The sequence below is a fragment of the Nyctereutes procyonoides genome, unplaced genomic scaffold, assembly GCF_905146905.1.
Source record: "Nyctereutes procyonoides isolate TBG_1078 unplaced genomic scaffold, NYPRO_anot_genome, whole genome shotgun sequence".
NCBI lineage: Eukaryota > Metazoa > Chordata > Mammalia > Carnivora > Canidae > Nyctereutes > Nyctereutes procyonoides.
In genome coordinates, this window is record NW_026575035.1 from 8126990 (window position 1) to 8145214 (window position 18225).

General features: G+C 42.5%; 1 protein-coding gene across 1 annotated transcript in view; it reads right to left on the minus strand.

The window, feature by feature from the left end:
* The window catches only part of KCNB2 (potassium voltage-gated channel subfamily B member 2), a 355801-nt gene extending 339279 nt beyond the window's left edge, over positions 1-16522 (minus strand). Inside the window, exon 1 of the mRNA XM_055318379.1 lies at positions 15944-16522. Coding sequence (XP_055174354.1) covers positions 15944-16522 — 579 coding nt within the window. The remainder of the gene's footprint in view (positions 1-15943) is intronic.
* Between the last annotated feature and the right edge of the window lie 1703 nt (positions 16523-18225).

An 18225-nucleotide genomic window follows, 5' to 3' on the forward strand; every position in this document is an offset into this window, starting at 1 on the left:
TGGGTCAGTACATGGCCCTCTCTGGCCCTTCCAACCTTCCTCATACTGACAATTTCCCTAATGTTCTGTACATGCACTAGACACTCTAATCCTTTTCCCCTAAGTTTATGCTTTCTTCCTCCTTCTCAAAATATTTTTTTTCTATTTCTCCTATTTGGTTCCCTCTCATTTCCAAAGCTTTCTCTACCTGTTAAAAAATCACATTATTAGATCCCACCTCTTAAATTCTAAATGCCATACAAAATGAAAGATTAAATTTGTGGTGTTAAGAAGATTTTCTGATCATTTTATATCTATCAGTTTTGTCTCCTGTAAAGTCTTATGATCTCTTCAAAGATTAGGTTTCCCCTGGTCAGTGCACAAATAATTGGAACAGCAGAACTCAAAACATACTTTAACTTGACAGTCTCCTTTTGCAGTAAAATCAAAAGAATTAAATTATAGTACCCTACTATAACTTAAAAATTGATATATGATAAGGTCAAAAGATTTAACAAATGAAAATGACTTTACTCTTAGCAGCTACCTCATTAAAATTCTTAGAAGACACATATGAAGCTTAGAAACTTCTTATGTACAAAGTAGCTCTTCAAACAATAATTTTATGAATTATTAAATTAAAAAATGTCCAAAATGCTTCTTAAATGACTGGGAAATTTTAAAAGGGGTTGACTAAGGTTGTTTCTGAAAAACTCATCCAAAAGAAAAATAAGAAAATAAGAAAATCCCACCACTGCAGTCTGAAATATCAAAATAATATTTGAACATACCGAAATGTCCAAGTAGCATGCTGATAGCAAGAAGTATTGAGCTTAAAAAAGAATGACTAATTTCTATTTAAAAACAAACAAACTTGAACTACAAAGTTTCCAGAAAATACCTTTTTGGATTACAATAAAAGTCAGTTCCCCTCAGTTGAAACCATTATGATTCTTTTAGCTTTCGTAGTAAAAATAGATTCCTGATCTCCCGTTTTTACATTATGCCATTAAGAATTTATTTTTTCAGACTCTCTTCATATTCCTACAAAAAAGACACCATATTGGAGCTCTGTCTTGATTCAAATCTTGAATTTATCCATCTTTGTGGCGTTTTCTGAGTAATAGGATAACTCCACTTGGAGCCAAGGTCCTCTAAAGGTTGGATGGTTGAATGTGAAGAAATGATCTATCCATCCTCTAGAGGATATGGGAGTACTCCATGCCCCCTGTGGCCCAGATCAAGCCCCCTTCCCTACTCCTCAGTTCATACACAGGCTACATTTTACCTATAACAAGAGTTCCCAGAACCCTCAGTTCAAATAAAATGAGCAATCTTAGCAAAGCAAAGCATCTGAAAGCTTGCCTTTCAGCAGCACCTGACGCCTTTCTCTGCATAAACTCTGTGGCATACAGAGCAGCCTACACGCTATTCTAGATGGAGAATTTATACAATGTAAAAATGGAAAACCCACATCTATGGCTCTTCGCCTATTTCAAAAACATAAAGCCATTTAAAACGGGTAAGATATCCAGCTTTCTTAAACTGCCTAAAACAAACCTAGAATTACTCTGGTCTCATCACTGGGATGAGATATTCAATCTCTATCCGTGTTGTTTAATTTTTACAGAGAAATTGAAATATTGTCAAACATTTGGTCCTACTGTTATTTCTACCTTTGTTGTCATTTGGTGGCAGGTACTGAGTGTTTGTTATGTGCCAGGAACTGTGCTAGGTTGTCAGTAATTGAAAATGAAGAGACACAGACTGTTCCTTCATGTATGATAGCCTAGCTGGAGAAATGAGCCCTGCATAGATAGAATCCCTATTACAAGTATGAGGAAAGAGGTAGGGAAAAATAGAGGAAGGAGGTCAGGTGACATCACAGAAGAGGGACATATGAACTGAGACATAGGAAGGAGAGAAAAGGGGCAAAGGGAACTCTAGGTCTGCAAAGTGTGGTGGCCATGAATGTGTTAATTTTGTGCAAGTATGGCCACAGCCAGTTTACAAGTCTCACCTGTGCAAATTAGAAAAAAGATGTCTCCTCTAGTTGAAGGTAGCCATGTAAGAGTAATGCTTACTGAGAGCAGTAAGCAAGCTGTCTAGAGCAGAGCCCTACCTTCACAAATGGAAAATTGCCTGGAATAATAACTGTACGAGGAATGGTAGGGTATGTGGTTGGAGAGGAAGGTGGGGAAGAGTCTTAGATGCAATGCTCAGGAGTTTGAACTAGACTGTAGACAATGGGAAATCACTGGGGTTTATGGTTCAGAAGCAACCCAGTCGTGTTTTCAAAGGTAATTCTGCTGGCTACATGGAGAATACCTTAGAACTGACGAGAACATGAAGTGAGGAAGTCTAGTTCAGGATCCCGTATCAAGCGAAGTATAAGGTGATCAAGGCCTTGCCTATGGCAGTGGATCCAGTGCTCCCAAATGAAGAGAAAAAGAATGGCATAAGTCAAGACAAAAGCAGTAGCAATAGGGACCAAGTATAGATTTGATGGGAAATGGAAGGCTCAGTGGTTGTAATCAGAGTTCCAGATTCCAAAGGGAGAGCAGTTTCATCCATGTGCTGAGTTCAGGATGGGGGGACATTTAGGCTGGAATTTATGATAGCTCATTGTCCTGCAGGGTAGCAAGGGGGGGGCAGTAGTAAGATAACCGTCAGTCATAAGCCAAAGTCTTAAATAAATACTGGCTAGTGACAGGAATAATGAGCAGTGATGAGAAAGGAATGATAAATGCAACTAGATAGGAAGAATAATTGTGCTGAAGCATTGGTAGAAACAATACAATTTCTAATAGGCCACTTAGTAAAGGACAAGACACACAAATTTGATCTTTCTGGGTTTCAGCCTTAATGGAATAAATGATGTTTTGGCACAGGACTGATAGAAAGTAGCAATAGGCAAATTACGGCTCAAGGGCCAAACCTAGCCTGTTGTTAAGTTTTATTGGAACCCAGCTACATCTGTTTTTTTTTTTTTTTTACCTGTTGTCTATGGACATTTTCACACTACAGCAGCAGAGCTGAGAAGCTGTGACAGAGACTGTATGGCCCACAAAGCTGAATATATTCACTGTCTGGCCCTTTACAGCAAATGCTTGCTGATCTGTGTTGTAAAGGGTCAATGTGGAAAACCCTGAGTTCAGAGTGTGGCACGCAGCCGATGCTCAATATAAACTGTTTCCCTTCCGCTCTTTGAGGAAGGTCACACTAATTATTGAAGGGACAAGGAAATGTGGCCTTCACTTCATGACTCTGGGCTGCAGAGAACAAGGCTCATTTTTTTCTAGGTTGTGAAGGAAGCCGTATTGTTAGAAGAGAACTGGTCTCAAAATAAGAAGACAGGATACGTGTTGCAAGAACACCCTGATGATATCAGAAGTTACAGCTCTACCTCGCAGAGGACTTTGAAAACAGAAGCTAATCTAGCCTTGTAAAAAAAAAAAAAAAAAAAAGCATCCATTACTGTATTGGGTATCAATTAACCAGTCTTTTCCCCCCAGAATTAAATTTCTGCTCAGAACAGAAGGCTCTAGGGATACTGACAGCTATTATGAAAGGAAAACCAGGTTAATTTTAACAGCCAGAGTTCATGAATTAAGGGAGGGCACAGGATGGGTAAAGAATCAATTTCTTTCAAACAGACAGGAAAACGGACTTATACTGATTTTAAAGTCTAGAAGAAACAGTCTACCTACTCTTAGACTCTGATACTTTGGGATAAAGAAAAGCAAACATTTGCTTATAAGTTAAAGACAAAGTGAAATGTGGATCTTTTCAAGTTTATCTACCTTCTCTACTTTGGAAACTTCACTACATTCGATTTCACTGAAACTTAAGTAGATATCACCTCATTAAAATATTTAAAACCAGGCTTAAAAAAGGTAAAGTCCAACTGGATCCTACGAAATTAAATGGTAAATCAATAGCTGTTCATGTACAGCATGGTGACTATAGTTAGTAATAACACTGTATGGTACATTTGAAAGTTGCTAAAAGAACAGATCTTAGAACTTCTCATCACAAGAAAAAGAATTTTTTTGTAACTATGTATTGGTAATGGATATTAACTAGACTCATTGTGGCAATCCTCTAGCAATATATACAAATATCAAATCATTATGTTGTATACCTGAAACTAATGTTATGTTCTATGCCAATTACATAGTAATAATACAGTTGTTCCTGGAAGTGTAACTAAAACATTCTCTGAAGAGGAAGATTCTCGAGGGGACCAGCAGTGCTGTACCCGAAGTGGTCAGTGGGACAGGTTTACTTTTGCATTCCTGATAAATAGCAGAAACCTGCCCTCTAACCTTCAGACTCAATTTTAGATGTATGCATCAAAGTGCAGCAGAAGAGAAAGGTACAATGCTTTGGCATATGCTGGATAACTTAACAAGACAGGGAAACAGAACCTGGAACATTTTTTTCCCACTGAAATATAATATTTCTTTCATCAAGCACATACATGGATTGTTGAAATATGCCTATCAAAACAGTTTGCGGCCCTTTGAGCTACCTCATGTATAATCTATACACAAAACTTTGAAAAAAAAAGAGTGTAATTAGCACTTTGTAAACACTCCATGTAATTTAAAATATTTATAATGGCTCATGAGCTAGAGTTTGAAAAATAAAGACCAGTGCTTAAAAGAGATTTTTGCTTTGAATTTTAATATTGCTCATAATGCAATTACTTTACTTACATAATACAATAATTTTCACACCTGCAGAATTCACTTAAGAAATATAATAAAATGTGCTAGATTTTTTTTACATAGCAAATATGTAATAGTAAATTCATGTCATACTAGATTCTAGCCTACGATTTCATATTTTCTTTCATTGCATTTGTAGTTCATTGCATCTGTACTATACAGCAAATTATCACCTTTTGAAAAACAGGACTACTTACCAATGTTTTTCTGCCTCTGAACTAAAAGCTTCACTGAAATCGAACAGGTTGCTTACCTTAAGGATATTATGCAAGGCCTCCTGCTAGTTGCATAATAGTGAAAATTTCCATTGTATTAATGAAATACACATTTTTCACAGCACAAATGTGTTGCTATACTTCATAGATAGTGGCCTTGAGTTATTTTGCAATCCAACCAAATTCTGGTTGAAACCATATGCTGGGACACCAATGTAAAAGACAGTTATAAAATGTTGCCAAAGATAGGTGTAACTCTAAGATGTAAACTAAAATTTGAATGTTTAAGAGAAAAACCTAATTCAAGGAACAAATACAGTTGAGGATTTAATTTAGATGATGCCAACTAAGACAACTGCATTTTTAATATCAAAAATCGTATTCTAGGTTTTACATTAATTAGTGATAAAATAATGACTGGAAGCCTGGGAAATTTTTGACTCGTGCAAATATCCTGAGGTTCATTTCAGTGAAGGATGCCATGACCAAGTAGCTTCATTCAGAGCTGTGTAGGGAATACTTGTCCTTGGCAGTGTTGTGGCATAGGATAGAGAAGCTATTTAAAGTGGCATTCAACACTTGTGGTTGTGTCAGGAGTGACTCAATGAGACATAAGTAAAAGTGTGAAATCTAGGGTGGCAATGACCTCTAGCATCCTGAAACAAAATCCTAGGAGACTAATGAAAATACTTCTTCCTGCTATTCTTGGACCATTAGAGTACTTTCCATGGACTTCATGCCCGATCAGGTTATCACAAAAGCTGTATTCTGAATAGCTGTCTTACTTGGATGGCAAAGTTGCATCTACCCTAAATTATCAAATACAGGTTGAAGTTTATTATATTTTTTAAAAGATTATTTATTTATTTATTTATTTACTTACTTACTTATGAGAGACCCAGAGAGAGGGAGGCAGAGTCACAGGCAGAGGAGGAAGTAGGCTCCCTGAAAGGAGCTGGATGTGAGATTCAATCCTATGACCCTGGCATCACACCCTGAGCCAAAGGCAGACACTCAATCACAGAGCCACCCAGGAGTCCTGAAGTTTATTGTATTTTTGTGCAGGTGGATTTTTATAATATAATATGTAGTAATAGAGGGATGGCAGATAGATAACATCTCTCTCTCTCTCTCTGTCTCTTGTGTCTGCACACACACCCCTCCCCTACACACACACAAACAGATCTAGTTCAGTACCACTCAGTGAGAGCTGATACTACCTGGTTCACCTACCCTAGACACGCAAACTTTGCTACAAACATTAGTTGAATTTATATACTTCAGGTTTCTATTCTTAGTAATATCCAGTATTCCTTTCACTTAAAGTTTTATAAAAATGTTATGATTTAAGTGGAAAATACATTTGCTCTATGCATTAGCAAAAGAGTTAATGTAAACACAGCCCAAACTAAATAATACATAGGTGCAAAATCTGATATAGTTCTGATGTTAACTTTTAGTGCCTCCTGTAAAGGTTTTGGAGGCACTATTCCATCACTATTCCACCTGCCCCTGTGAGTGTCACTATACTCCTTTGTTCCTACCTGGCTCGTGTCTAGGTTCTTATTCTAGATTGGTTACATCTATGTACCAAGGCTGACACTGCAACTACACAGATGTCTCAGTCTCCTCAAGTCCTTCAAAAGTTCTGATTGTAAATTACAAAGTCATCATCAACTCTATTCCAGAAGATGTGGGGAAAGAGTAAATTTGGTGAAGGGCTGAATGTTACTGATAGATACAGGAAGTACAGCTTGTGGAATGTGCCCACTGTTTTGGCCTGGAGACTCCTTTATCCTTCTCTGGTCCACTGCCGAGGCAGGAAGGGTATCAACAACCAGGCTATTGGTGGGCAAGAATAATTTCCAGGCTGACTGCTACCTTAAAAAGCTCTGTCACTCTTAGAATACCTAAATAGAATATATTTTTAAAGATTTTATTTATTTATTTGAGAGAGAGAGAGTAAGAGCACAAAGCTCAGGAGAGAGGCAGAGGGAGAGGGAGAAGCAGACTCCCCGCTGAGCAGGGAGCATGATTTGGGGTTCAATCCCAGAACCCTGGGATTATGACCTGAGCCCAAGGCAGATGCTTAACCAACTGAGCCACCCAGGTGCCCCTAAATAGGATATTTTTAATGAGGAATACGTCCTGTGAGAGTTTTGGTAATCTCTACTGTACCATATAATCTCCCCTATAAAATACAGGAACATTTGATAAGAGTTAGTATATGTAACAATGAGGAGAAAAAAAAACAAATAGGGTTAGGCTAGTGCTTGCTCAGTGGCCAGCTAAGCTCATTCTATCAAAGTCAACCAGCTCCAAGAAATGAACCTGATATCATACAAAATTCAGATTTATGCCTCATCACATTATAGATTATGGAATGTCATGGAACCCCAGGGTTGTTCTCAAATAGAATAAATGCTATTCTATTTGAGAATAGAAGACACCAATACTACACCAATGCTAAATCAATGCCAAAACCAAAAAATCTATTGTAATCTATGGTTACTTCATGAATTATACATCAGCAGCTGGAGGTTTCTTTTTTTCTGTATAATCATGCATTGATCTAAAAGGAATTTTTATTCTGGCAATTCTTTTAGAATCAACTTTATTGATCATTTGAAAAATATCTTTCTTCATTAGAATGGCCAGTTCATAGTAATAGAGCTCAGATAAGAACACTTAAAGTATTATTCAAAGCCTTCTACAGTCTTCCAATGTGGAAAGTGTTAAATATTGTGACCATTCCTTCATAATACTTATGCTTACCTAAAATAGTACATCATTCACTTTGTAAAGTCTCTCACTTGAAATAAAGAAAACAAATCTGTTAATAACCAAAGCAGTGTGCATGAATTTTCAAAGCCAGAATATTTAAATACTGCTAATGTAGTCTGTTTTGTGATAACATTAGATAACGTAGAAAGAATTCCTTGGTTTTGTTTTGTTTTTTTTACATTGAAAATGATAATTACTTATTGAGATTTAAAAACCGAGCTTGAAAGGAATCTGAAAATCTTACTCCAATATTAATGAAAACCAGCAATTTTTCAAAGAGATGGAAAAAAAGTGCTTGAAAATTAAGACAGGCCCTCCTCAAATGGAACAAAGAAGCAAAGAGGAAAAGTGCATGATTCTTGGATAATTTCTTTTTTTTTTTTCAAAACTATTCACATGTAAGGTAATCACTTAGTTTATTGTCCAAACTGGGACACTTTTTAATAGTGAAAGGAAAAAAAAAGAGTGAAAGGAGATGCTGCTAATAATTTGCCTCAGACAAAAGGCATTAACCAGGGCATTCTCAGGAAAAGCAGGACCCATGGCACCTTAGGTAAGAGAAGGTGCGATGTGAGCTTTTTATCAATTTCCTCTTCTGTTCTCACCATTCTCTCCCTGATCAAATGAGGTCAAGTGGACAAAAAGTGGTGAATTTTCAGGGCAACCTCTCGGGGACAGCAAAGAAGCATGGATCTCCAAATAGGACCAGTAGAGCTCAAGAATGGAATATTTGAAACATTTTAATCGAAATCCAACATTTTCTATCTTATCTTTTATTTGTTTACGTCTAACTGATTCTAGGCTTTCAACCAGTTAGTCTGCATGAATTATATATTTTAGAAAGAAAAAAACCACATATTTCCAATCTAAAACCTCTACAGCCTGGCCAAGTTGTTTTAAGCTATCCCCTATGAGCACCTCTGACCTCTTATGCCATATTATCTGAAAAGCACAAACAACCTCATCTGTACAGCTGGGCTTTCGAAAGGAAAGGGCAAGAAGAGAAACAGTAAACAACACAGAAACGACAGGACTGGCACACTAATCAGGCCACTGGTAATCTTAGATAAGAACTGGGGAACTGCACGGGTTCCACCAAGCCACAAGAGGTTCCTTGATGTAGGGAGATTTCCATGTGAGCTCACATTGCATCAGTTTGTTTGGTTGGGGGGGGGGGGGTCCATTTATGGTTCTAATGGCTCCTTGTTGCTTACCACAAGACAGTCATCAGAAAGCTCACGGCTACATATGAGCAGAGTTGTCCACCCGACTGTGTGTACGTGTGTGTGTATTTATACATACAGAGATGCTGGTTTCCCCCCTGCTAACTGTAAGCTCTCTTTATGCCACTTTGCTTTTATGAAAGACCTACATTACTACCTGTTTTCACTAAGTGAAAGAAATGGGAATAGGATTTTCATTTTTATGAAATGATAACTGCTTCTATGCTTTATGCCACTTCACCTTACAAAGGATTTCATAGAAATGCTCTATTTTCAGATAATGGGGAAACCTGTACATGTGTACACACACACACACACACAAAACATGCGATAGTTTTGTTCTTGGACTAAAAGGAAATAATTGGTGGCTCTGTTCCAATAATATTTCTTTTTTTCATCCAAAACATTTGAATAACCGATCCATAAACTAGAAATAGAATGAAAATGTTATGCATTCCTTTCTCCTTCTTGAGTACACGGGGGGTTTCATTTTATTTGGATTTATTTTCTTTTCACTATTTCTGTGACATGAGACACCCACACAGTCTAATTCAATTGGATAGTGGAGTGAGGTTCTCAAGGACTTATCGCCAATAGGGCAACTAAACAGAAGCCATCCCCTGGGAAACTCAGAACTTTGACCTCTGGCTCTCCAGAGAGCTGTAGTCCCAGAGGCAGACGTTGTACATCTGCTCCTATAGGCAAAAAAGTCAAAGGTCTCCCAAGCCTTCCCATGCTTGCTTTAGGTGCCATGCCATGTCAATGGGGATGGTCAGGTAGATGTTTGGAGGCCATGAGCTGGAGGCAGGTCTCCTTTCCACGATTGGATGCACTCCCCCATGGGATCAATGCCACTGCCAGCAGGAGAAAGTTGGTTCTTGTGGAGAAGGGTGAAAAAAATCTTAGATATTATAAGTCTTTAGCTCTCCAAGCTCCATCCTACCTGACGAAATCTTATTCCTTAGTATTTAGTTTCTCTCTTTAGAGAAACTCCTAGGGGGCCATTAATGAAAAAAAGGTTGAGAAATAATTTTCTAGTCAATCATCTTCCTTTTCCTAAGGGAAGGAGGTAGAGGGATGGAGGGAAAGAGGAGGAAAGAGAGGAGGAGGAGGAAATGGGAAAAACAAGAGGATGAGGGAGGAATCCTTAGATAAATAAATGGTAGCTGCAGATACATAGGAAGAGTGGGAAGGGAAACAGTAAGAAACAATACCTCCTCCCCGCGGCCCTCCCAACCCCCCCAACGGGCTCCCACCAACTTGACTCTGGACCCTGTCCAACAGGGTTGCCAGGTGATTCTCACTGTACTGGTTCAGATGAACAGAAATGTCTTTCTGCAGCCTTATATTGTTTTTTTCAAATATGGGCTCAAGTCTAGCTTCCTGACCTGACACCTGAGATGGGCCTGTTGGCTGGCATTGTCCCGAACACCATATCCATGCATATGCCCAGGCTGAAGCTTGCCTCAGAAGGCTGAGCTGTTTCCTAACTGGGTTTGCCTGAAGACACAGTTGACTTCTTTTGTTCTTGACCTTTTTCAGATATCTAAAGTGAAGGCACTGTACAGTACTGAATCTCTTTCTTTTCGGCTCTCAGGTGGGCCATGCTCCTTGTGGGTTGTTGTTTCATCCTAAAGGCAGACAATATCACATGCCATAGGATCCACTTCACTTAAATGCTTTCAAATACCTCTTAGAAGTTCCTGTAATGCAAAATTTAAAGGGGAACAGCTACTGCAGTCCCTTTGGGAAAAGGGAGAGAGGTATTTCCAAGCCAGAGGCTGACTAAATGGCCCAAGGCTGGAAGAGGTACAGGATCAAGTCTAATTCCAATTCACTGCCCAGGAAACTGGCAGCCAGTTAAGCCCATCTTTTCCCCTTGCACATTCCTATGAAAGGCATGCCAGAACCAGCAATTCCATGTCACACTAACCCAGAGATTTGGACCAGCCATCCTCCAGGCCCATTTGGTGGGCCTCACATTCACAAATAGCCTCAAATTTAAACTTTGTACATTATCGCTGCATGAGGGTATACAGAATGTCACCAAGATAAACTAACAAGACTGAAAAAACAGAAAGTCCATCATGCACATATAAACTCACGTCATAGTACCAGATCATAGAAAACTATGAAAGAACAATTTCTGTAAGCCCCGTTATTATTTTGTGAAAAGTACAATTATATTTCATATTATCTTGTGTGTGTGTAAAAATGTTAACTTGTTAAATGAAGACATTTAAGACATACCACTTATTTAAACCCCATTTGGCATTTTTTCCAGTTATTTATATACTTCAAAGTTCAATTAATAGAAAGTAATACCAAGAAGCATGTTCTGTAAAAGCCAAATTGTTATTCTTAGGGTCATACTCAAGGACAAAATACAATAGGTCAACGGGCCTTGCAATAATTTTGTGTGACATACTGGATGGACATACTATAGGCTGGACAATTATTATTGAATTGATTACTGAGAATTTATTCCATGTCATCAATATAGCCTATTGTGGAATATTTGGTAGAAAGGGTCAAATTTTTCCTCCTGTGCTAGGGATCTGGCAAGTAAATTCATAACTTTAACTTTCTTTATTGTAGAAATACTCAATAGATTATAAAAGACAGGAAAACCCAAAGAGAAAAAGACAAATACTTTGAAGGATATGAAATTCCTGCTTAAGCCAAGAGAATATATTTTAAATTCTGGAGAGAAAAGAGTGTCTTTCTACATGTCCAGTTAGATGTGTGTAGCCCACACAGAACATGCTATATATGTTCAACTTAACTACCAAACTGAATAAGCAATCACCGTAGAGGCAAGGTAAACAGATATTCTCCTCCAAAGATATCTCACCTCCTAAGCAAGTTAGGAAAAACACATAGATTCCAAGCATTCCAACACAAGAACTTCATGGCATAGGCAGGATCCTGCTGTACCCATAACACAAATAGTGAGGACTAGAGTATCATCCTACTGCAGTTTTAACAAAGCAAATTGTTCCTAAGTTGTAAAAATACTATTCACACACAGGACTCACCTCACCAAGAATTATTCCAGAGAAACAACAAGTTATATGATTTGAGAAGAGTACAGGAAAAAGTAGTGATTTACATAAGACACCATACAGAGCTGTTTTTAAAAGGTTCCAAACCTCAGACAAATGAACAATACTTTCACTAAACTACCATATAATCAAACGTAAACGATTTCCATAATATTTCACCATTCAAACAGAGAGGAAAATATAGATATTTAAATAAACAAATACAATTCCTTATGAAAATTTAGTAAAAAAATCTACTTAGGTTAGCAAAGATTTGCCTTACTTGATTAATAATTTGGAAACAAATTTATTATTTACAACTACATTAAAATTTCCAAAACCAATGTCCTTAACTGCTTAGTTTGTAGGTAGATATCTTATCTGTGCATACAAAATTTGAAGCAAGTTTCAATAATCTATCTGATGTGCAGGTATATATAATAGCATACTGTAATAGGCCATGATCAATGTTACCTTCTTAGAGATAAAGAGATGGATGCTGCTTCTAAAATTTAGAGATTAAATGAACTCCCTCATCTGGGAAATCAAGTTATTGATCATATTCTGTCCTCAGTGGAAATGCTTCAGAAAAACAAATGTTTTTCTTACACGGTTTTTTTCTATAACTAACAGTACTGAATTTTAGATATGTGTTAATAATGCTGTTATAAGCAAATAAGCCATATTAAACTTCAAATTTTCTTTGATTTAGCTGCTGATTTTTGCATACACGTCGAACACCCTCTGGAGCATTCGATGGAACAATGACTTAGACCCCAACCGCCTAAGGGCTTGAAAGACTTCATTTAACATCCAAAATACTCCTTTAAATCCAGAGTTTATCTCATTCATCTTTAAAATTTACTCCATATTTTTACCAGTGACTCACATATGTAACTTAACACTTGACACTACAAAGAGCAGTAACCTTCTCAACCAAAACCCACAAGTATAGCATATCTATTTCTTATGGATAAAAGAAAAGTAAATTATCATAACTACAAAAAAGACCTAGTTGAAATCTTTCCGTTTGCTACAAGGTGTGCGTTTCCTCATTGTGTACAACAGAAACATATTTTATTTCACTGACTTCCATGCTCTGGCCAGAAAGTAAAATGCCTTTAGAAGTCACCATGATGCAAAACTAGGCATATCAAACAGGGCAGAAGCAATTTTACAACCATCTGCATTCAGTTGATTGTTTACATAATTTACATGTTGTAGATTATCATATAAGATCTTACTTTCCACTTAATAATGGCCTATTATATTTCCATAATCTTTACTGATTTTTAAGAAAGAACCATCGAAAAATTCTGAAGCAACTTAAAAAATGTATGTGATGACACGTTTTTCTGCTATTTTCCTTTTCTCTCTTCCATACTCCATTTTCATCTAACATGTATGAAATACTAATACTACGCCTCTGCTGCTAAAGATGACTCTTGATATTGTATTCATATTTCCTATTGCAATATAGAACTAAATATATGGGATGAAAAGCAGTTTGTGCTAACCTTCAACCAAAATTAGATAAACAGAATCATGCAGTTGAATTAAATGCTGCAATTCGTGGCAAAACAAACTTACTCTGAGACAGAGATGTATGCAGCACAATGGAAATGTGAGTTTACCTTCATTATAAGCAAACACGATAAACTCTGAGGTAGGGTAATACCTCAATTGTGGAAAAAAAAAATGATCATCATTGTCAGAGTAGGCCTCATAATAAGGGAGGTAAAGGGAGGCACCATGGACACTGACTCACTCTGTACACAGTTTAACCAGAAGGCCCCTTTTCAAGCAAGGAGCCCCACAGTCCTCTGAGTTACACGGGGCCACACTCCCTCTTTCCATGCTCCTCCAGAGAACCAGGCCAGGAGGTACTCCCTCCACGCTCAATGACAGCACCACACTCCAAAGTGCTGAACCCAGCTAGCCCTTGAGGACAGCACCACTCTCCACGTGTGCTGGACCCCAACTAGCCCTCGAGGACAGCACCACTCTCCACGTGTGCTGGACCCCAGCTAACCCTCGAGGACAGCACCACTTTCCACGTGTGCTGGACCCCAGCTAGCCCTCGAGGACAGCATAACACTCCCTGTGTGCCAGACCCCAGCTAGCCCTCAATGACAGCACCACTCTCCACATATGCTGGACCCCAGCTAGCCGTCGAGGACAGCACCACACTTCACTGTGCTGGACTCCAGCTAGTCCTGCTGGACTCCAGCTAGTCCTCGAGGACAGCACCACACTCCCTGTGTGCTGAACCCCAGCTGGCCCTCGAGGCCAGCCCCGCCCTCCACGTGTGCTGAACCCCAGCTAGCCCTCAAGGACAGCACCACCGTCCACGTGTGCTGGACCCCAGCTTACCCTCAAGGACAGCACCACTGTTCACGTGTGCTGGACTCCAGCTAACCCTCAAGGACAGCACCACTGTTCACGTGTGCTGGACTCCAGCTAACCCTCAAGGACAGCACCACCGTCCATGTGTGCTGGACCCCAGCTAGCCCTCGAGGACAGCCCCACCCTCCAGGTGTCCTGGACCCCAGCTAACCCTGGAGGACAGTCCCACCCTCCATGTGTGCCGGACCCCAGCTAACCCTCAAGGACAGCACCACCGTCCATGTGTGCTGGACCCCAGCTAGCCCTCGAGGACAGCCCCACCCTCCAGGTGTCCTAGACCCCAGCTAACCCTGGAGGACAGTCCCACCCTCCATGTGTGCTGGACCCCAGCTTACCCTCAAGGACAGTCCCACCCTCCACGTGTGCTGGACCCCAGCTTACCCTCAAGGACAGCACCACCGTTCACATGTGCCGACCCCAGCTAGCCCTCGAGGCCAGCCCCGCCCTCCACGTGTGCCGGACCCCAGCTAGCCCTCAAGGCCAGCCCCGCCCTCCACGTGTGCCGGACCCCAGCTAGCCCCCGAGGACACCCCCACCCTCCACGTGTGCCGGACCCCAGCTAGCCCTCGAGGCCAGCACCGCCCTCCACGTGTGCCGGACCCCAGCTAGCCCTCGAGGCCAGCTCCGCCCTCCACGTGTGCCGACCCCAGCTAGCCCTCGAAGCCAGCCCCGCCCTCCACGTGTGCCGGGCCCCCAGCTAGCCCTCGAGGCCAGCCCCGCCCATCACGTGTGCCGACCCCAGCTAGCCCTCGAGGCCACCCCCGCCCTCCACGTGTGCCGACCCCAGCTAGCCCTCGAGGCCACCCCCGCCCTCCACGTGTGCTGACCCCAGCTAGCCCTCGAGGCCAGCTCCGCCCTCCACGTGTGCCGACCCCAGCTAGCCCTCGAGGCCAGCCCCGCCCTCCACGTGTGCCGACCCCAGCTAGCCCTCGAGGCCAGCCCCGCCCTCCACGTGTGCCGACCCCAGGTAGCCCTCGAGGCCAGCCCCACCCTCCACGTGTGCCGACCCCAGCTAGCCCTCGAGGCCACCCCCACCCTCCACGTTGCTGGACCCCAGCTAGCCCTCGAGGCCACCCCCACCCTCCACGTTGCTGGACCCCAGCTAGCCCTCGAGGCCACCCCCACCCTCCACGTTGCTGGACCCCAGCTAGCCCTCGAGGCCACCCCCACCCTCCACGTTGCTGGACCCCAGCTAGCCCTCGAGGCCAGCCCGACCCTCCACGTGTGCCGCACCCCAGCTAGCGCTCTCCCCTCAAACTCCAGCCACCGCCACCACGCAGCGACACGGCCACCCAAACCCTGGCAGCCTCTGCCGCCCAACCCTGTTCCGACCCAGCAGCGCTGCTTAAGAACGAGCCACGCCACCGCGCGCCATTACGTGGAACGAAGAGTCAGTGCCGTGGCCCCGTGCGCCTCTGCAGAGCGCTCCTCCCCGCGCGGCCCTACTGGTCCTGCCTCTGCAAAGCCTCAGAAACGCTGACGCTGCCTGGAGGGGAGGCCGCCAGCCCTCCTGCCCGCGCACGGGGGGAGGGGGGGGAGCAGCGCCCCGCTTTTCCTACCTTTGCAGCCACCGACGAGTTAGGCTTCTCCAGCAAGTCCCAGAGCTTCTTCCTTTTCTCGGGGCAGCAGGTGTTATCGAACTCTTCCCCCTCCCGCTCTCGCATGGTCTCGGCCTCCCGCCTCAGCTCCTCGTTCATCTGCTCCTTCTTTTGATGGTACCTGGCTTGGCAGCACGACTCCAGGTAAATCTCGTCGATGCCCCAGTAATCGAGCTCCTGGCCGAAAGAGAGCGCGCACATCTCTTCCATCATGTGCAGCTTCCCGGTCCGGTAGAAATTTAAAATGGACGTGAAGGCCCCCGGGTGCCGGTCAAAGAAGTACTCGTTGTCGCCCAGGTTGTAGTCGTCGCACACCTCGAGCAGGCTCTCGTGCGTGTTGCAGTCCCGCAGCTTCCCCAGGCGCGTGCGCGGCAGGCGGTCCAGCGTGCGCCACAGGACCTCGTGGTTGAGGCCGCCCACGTTGATCTTAACCCTCCGCGAGCACGTCTTGCTCCTAATGATGTCCACGGGCTCGGGTGGAAGGGAGAGGGTCGACCTGGAGGTCTTCCTGTTCAAGCCAGGGGGCACCTTCTCTGCCATCGTGATCCGGACAGCGGCGCGGAGCCACGATCCTCCGAAGGATGAGCTGCGGGAGCGTCAGCCGCAGCGGTCGCCCTCCGAGGCAGGCATGTCCACCGACGCGACTGGAAAGAAAGCAACAAGGGTCACTGGGGGGCAGGCTGCCACCTGCCCAAAGCCTTGCCTGCTCCTTGGGAGGGCTTTGCTGTTCCCGCACAACAGGGAGGTGTCATGTTAATTACTGTGCATTGCGTGAGATAGGAAGCTCGGCCTTCAGAGATGAGAAAAGAGGAAAAGACTACAGTGTATCACACACACGCGCACACACACACGCACACACACACACGAGGCTGTGCATTCGGTTGCATGCACCCAGAGGTTGGGAACTCACAAACTGACCACCAGGGACTGCTTTCTCAAGCTCCAGATTGAAATATCTCAGCCTGGCTGAGCCAGAGACACCTGAAACTAAACTGACCATATCGCCAACCTGTGCAACCAGTTCCTGTTCCTTCTCCATGTCAGAGGTTTGGCCCTCTGCATCCCCACATCCAGTTTTTTCTTTTCTTTTTTCTTTTTTTTTTTTTTTTTTTTGGCGGGGGGGGAAGATGTATTTTATTATCGAAACTTCTTTGTTTCCCCTTTATGCAAAATTAGCACAGTTAGGACTCTGTACCTTCATCACATTGTTTTGAGCATTAAATGAGTTCATGAGTGTAAAGTTCAGCACCGTGTCTGGCCCCCGAGACTATGCAATAAATTTCAGTTCGATATTAAATGGAGCCCGTGACAATCATGCGGGTTTGTGGAGCACAGGTGGGGGCTGGGAAAAACACCCCCCACCCCCAAGCTAAAACTGAGAAATCCTGATCCATTTGTCTACATCCAGTTAAGAACCAGGTCTTAACCAACTTCATCTACTAAACATAGCATAAGTGCTCCACCGCCAGGACCCTGTCCCTGTCACCCTTGAACCTCAGCAACTCTTGCCTACATTTCCACAGCAGCCTCTTAAACTAGATCCCAAAGTCTGGTGTTGTCAACCTAAAAACCATTCTCAACATGGCTACTAGAATGATTTGCTAAGATGCAAAATTGATATTAAGACTTTTACACTGAAAGCTTAGAACACAGCTGAGAGAAACTAAAGATCTAAATACATGAGAGATACTCAACATTCATGGATTAGAAGACCCATTATTGTTAAGTTAGATCCTGAACTCTGGTGTTCTCGGCCTAAAAAACATTCTCCACAGAGCTACTAGAATGACCTGCTAAGATACAAAATTGGCCCTTTCTGTGCTTTAAATTCTACAAAGACTCATCATTACTGGCAGTAGAAAGTCCAATTAGCCTTATTAGGTCTGGCCTAAGGTGAGGTCCACCCTCACCTCTCATCTCTCCATCATCACTATATTCCAGCAACCCCAGAAGACACACAACCTCCTGTCTCAAGCTCCTAGAGCTTTTTTCATGCTGTGGAAGGGCAGCCACCTTTCCCATTTCCTTTTGACTAACTGCTGCTTGCTGTTCAAGACTTCTCTAAGACATCAATCTCCAGAAAGCCCTCCATGATATTCCTCTTCTAGGATCATGAAACTCTGTGAATGTCACTTCTGCTTCATTATACCAATGCAGTAACACCTGCACAGGACGTTGGGAGCTCTTAAAGACAAAGAATATCTTGTCTGTCATATCCTTATCCCTGAGCACGGTGCTTATAG